Source organism: Myotis brandtii, unplaced genomic scaffold (assembly GCF_000412655.1).
Source record: "Myotis brandtii unplaced genomic scaffold, ASM41265v1 scaffold424, whole genome shotgun sequence".
NCBI classification, from domain to species: Eukaryota; Metazoa; Chordata; class Mammalia; order Chiroptera; family Vespertilionidae; genus Myotis; species Myotis brandtii.
Window position 1 is genome coordinate 380002 of NW_005366245.1, and position 2440 is coordinate 382441.

Genomic DNA, 2440 nt, shown 5'->3' on the forward strand with positions numbered 1-2440 from the left:
CGATCGCGGGCTCTGCTTTAGGCCTGGCAAGGGACTCCTAGCTCCTGGGACTGCCAGCTTCGCCCGTGCCCAGCTCCCATCGCTGGCTCCACCCCTACTTCCCGCTATCACTGGCCAGTGGGGCAAAGGCGCCCGATTCTCCGATCATGGCTGGGGGGCAGGGCAAAGGCGGCCCCCGGCTCTTAGTTCCCCCCTGGGTTTCCGATCACTGTCAGTGGCAGGGGGCTTCTTCCGTGCTTTCCCTTTCGCCTCCCTGCATTATGCCTACATATGCAAATTAACCGCCATCTTTATTGGCGGTTAACCGCCATCTTGGCTGGTGATTAATTTGCATATCTCGCTAATTAGCCAATGGGAAGGGTAGCGGTCGTACGCTAATTACCATGTTTCTCTTTTATTAGATTAGATGATGTAATCGAACTAAAGTTGGGCTATAAAAATAAATCTATTTACAGTGTAGACGTACTACAACTTTAAGTTGTTTTATGAACAGGTATTACAAACATACAATTTTTCACTTTATTCAGAGAATGATCTACCAGATTTCCAGGTGAACTTTAAGAAAGTCTCACTAATGCATAGGACTAACTCCTTCCTGGGAACCACCATTTCTTACCACTAGATGTTCCTGGCTGAAGAGTTTGTGCAACTGTTCCTCTAATTGTTTTTTTTCAGCACTGGATTTCTGTAAGGAGTTGAGAGCTTCCTCACCAAATTCTCTCTTCAGTGTAGCACTAATCTTCTCTCCTGGGTCCACCATTCCCTAAGAGCACATTTAAAAAAGAAAAAAAAGAAAGAAAAGTAATAAGCTTTAATTTATCCAACAAATATTTACTGAGTAATGCATGGACCTTTACTGGTCTATCTGCCCATAAACATGATCCCTATTCTTCTGTCATATATTCTTCCCTAAACCATGTGTTTCTAGTAGAAGCAGTCAGGGTATCTCAGATATATTTGACCACAGTAATTGGTCCAAGGTTAGCCTATGGTAAACTGAGAGAATCAGACTCCTTTCCAGCTAAGGAAGGAAGGTCTGGAGGCAAGAAAGAATACAGAAAGTTGATACTTTCCCCATCGTTTATTCCATTCCAGCCACACTGACCTCCTCAATGTTCTTAAGACATGCCAGACATACTCTCATCTTAGGGACTTTGCACCTGCTATGTTACTTCTGTCCAAGATGCTTTTCCTCAGATATCCCCATAATTCACGCATTCACCTCCTTCAGATCTTTACTAAAGGTCTTCTCAGGGAGACCTTCTCTAACTTCTCTGTCTAAAATGGCAAAATCTCCAACACGTCCTAGTGTCCTTTCTTAAAATGTATCACCTTCTAAGATATAATTAGTTATTTATCTTATGTTATCTGTCTCCCCCACTAGAGTGTGAGCGCCAAGAGGACAGGGATGTTTGTTCATGTTGCTCTGTTGCATCCTCAATGTCTGCATTGTTAGATGACAAAATATACTGATTAGATGAATGACTCTTAAAATGATATCAGTGACAACAATTGCCTGACTAATTGGAATTTCAAATGAGAATAAAAATATAAAATCCTATGATAAAATCATTATTGCGTTTTGTACTCCGTATGAGCAAAGTTTTACTACTCGGCTTGTAATAATTAGCCTAGGCTTTCATCACAGTCAGCTGATATTCATTTCCATTCCATTTTTATCTTACAAAGAAATAACAATTCTTGCAAATAGTGGTATGTGTATAAAAAGTCATCCTCTTGTAAAACTATCTCCATTTAACATTAGGGCATTAAATATAAAACTCTCTGCCATACATATAAACATTTTTTTAAAAGCCACTTAAAATATGCTACTGGGCCCTGCCGGGGTGGCTCAGTGATTGAATGTCAACCAATGAACCAGGATGTCATGGTTCAATTCCCGGTCAGGGCACATGCCTGGGTTGCAGGCTCAATCCCCAGTGTGGGGTGTGATTCTCTCTCATATCTGATGTTTCTATCTCTCTCTCCCTCTCCCTTCCTCTCTAAAATCAATAAAAATATATATTTCTTTTTTACATCTATACCACTGATGTGAAGTCAAAGTACATCTTCCTGCTGATATGAAAATTTTTAAAACTGTAGGAATTATTAAGTAATAAAAGTTATATAGTTTACTATGTCTAAAGTTATCACAATTCAACAACAAAAAATGCTAAAAATCTTACCTCGGGCTTGGAGTAGGGGTTGATTTCTGAGATGGGACCCAAATTAGTGAGTACCTACTGTATAACCACTGCTCTGCATGCTATTTCTAGTAATCCTATGAAGTAGATAAGATGATCTTTATTATAAAGACTAGAGGCCCGGTGCACAAAAATTTGTGCACTCGGGAGGGTCCCTCAGCCCGGCCTGTGCCCTCTCACAGTCTGGGACCCCTTGGGGAATGACCACCTGCTGGCTTAGGCCCGCTCCCGAGGGA

At 41.2% G+C, this 2440-nt stretch overlaps 1 protein-coding gene across 2 annotated transcripts in view; it reads right to left on the reverse strand.

Annotated features, from left to right (window-relative positions):
• The window catches only part of NUDT9 (nudix (nucleoside diphosphate linked moiety X)-type motif 9), a 28411-nt gene that overhangs the window by 4765 nt on the left and 21206 nt on the right, over positions 1-2440 (reverse strand). For both annotated transcript variants that reach the window (XM_005874083.2, XM_005874081.2), the window contains exon 6: positions 617-763. In XM_005874083.2, coding sequence (XP_005874145.1) covers positions 617-763 — 147 coding nt within the window. The remainder of the gene's footprint in view (positions 1-616; positions 764-2440) is intronic.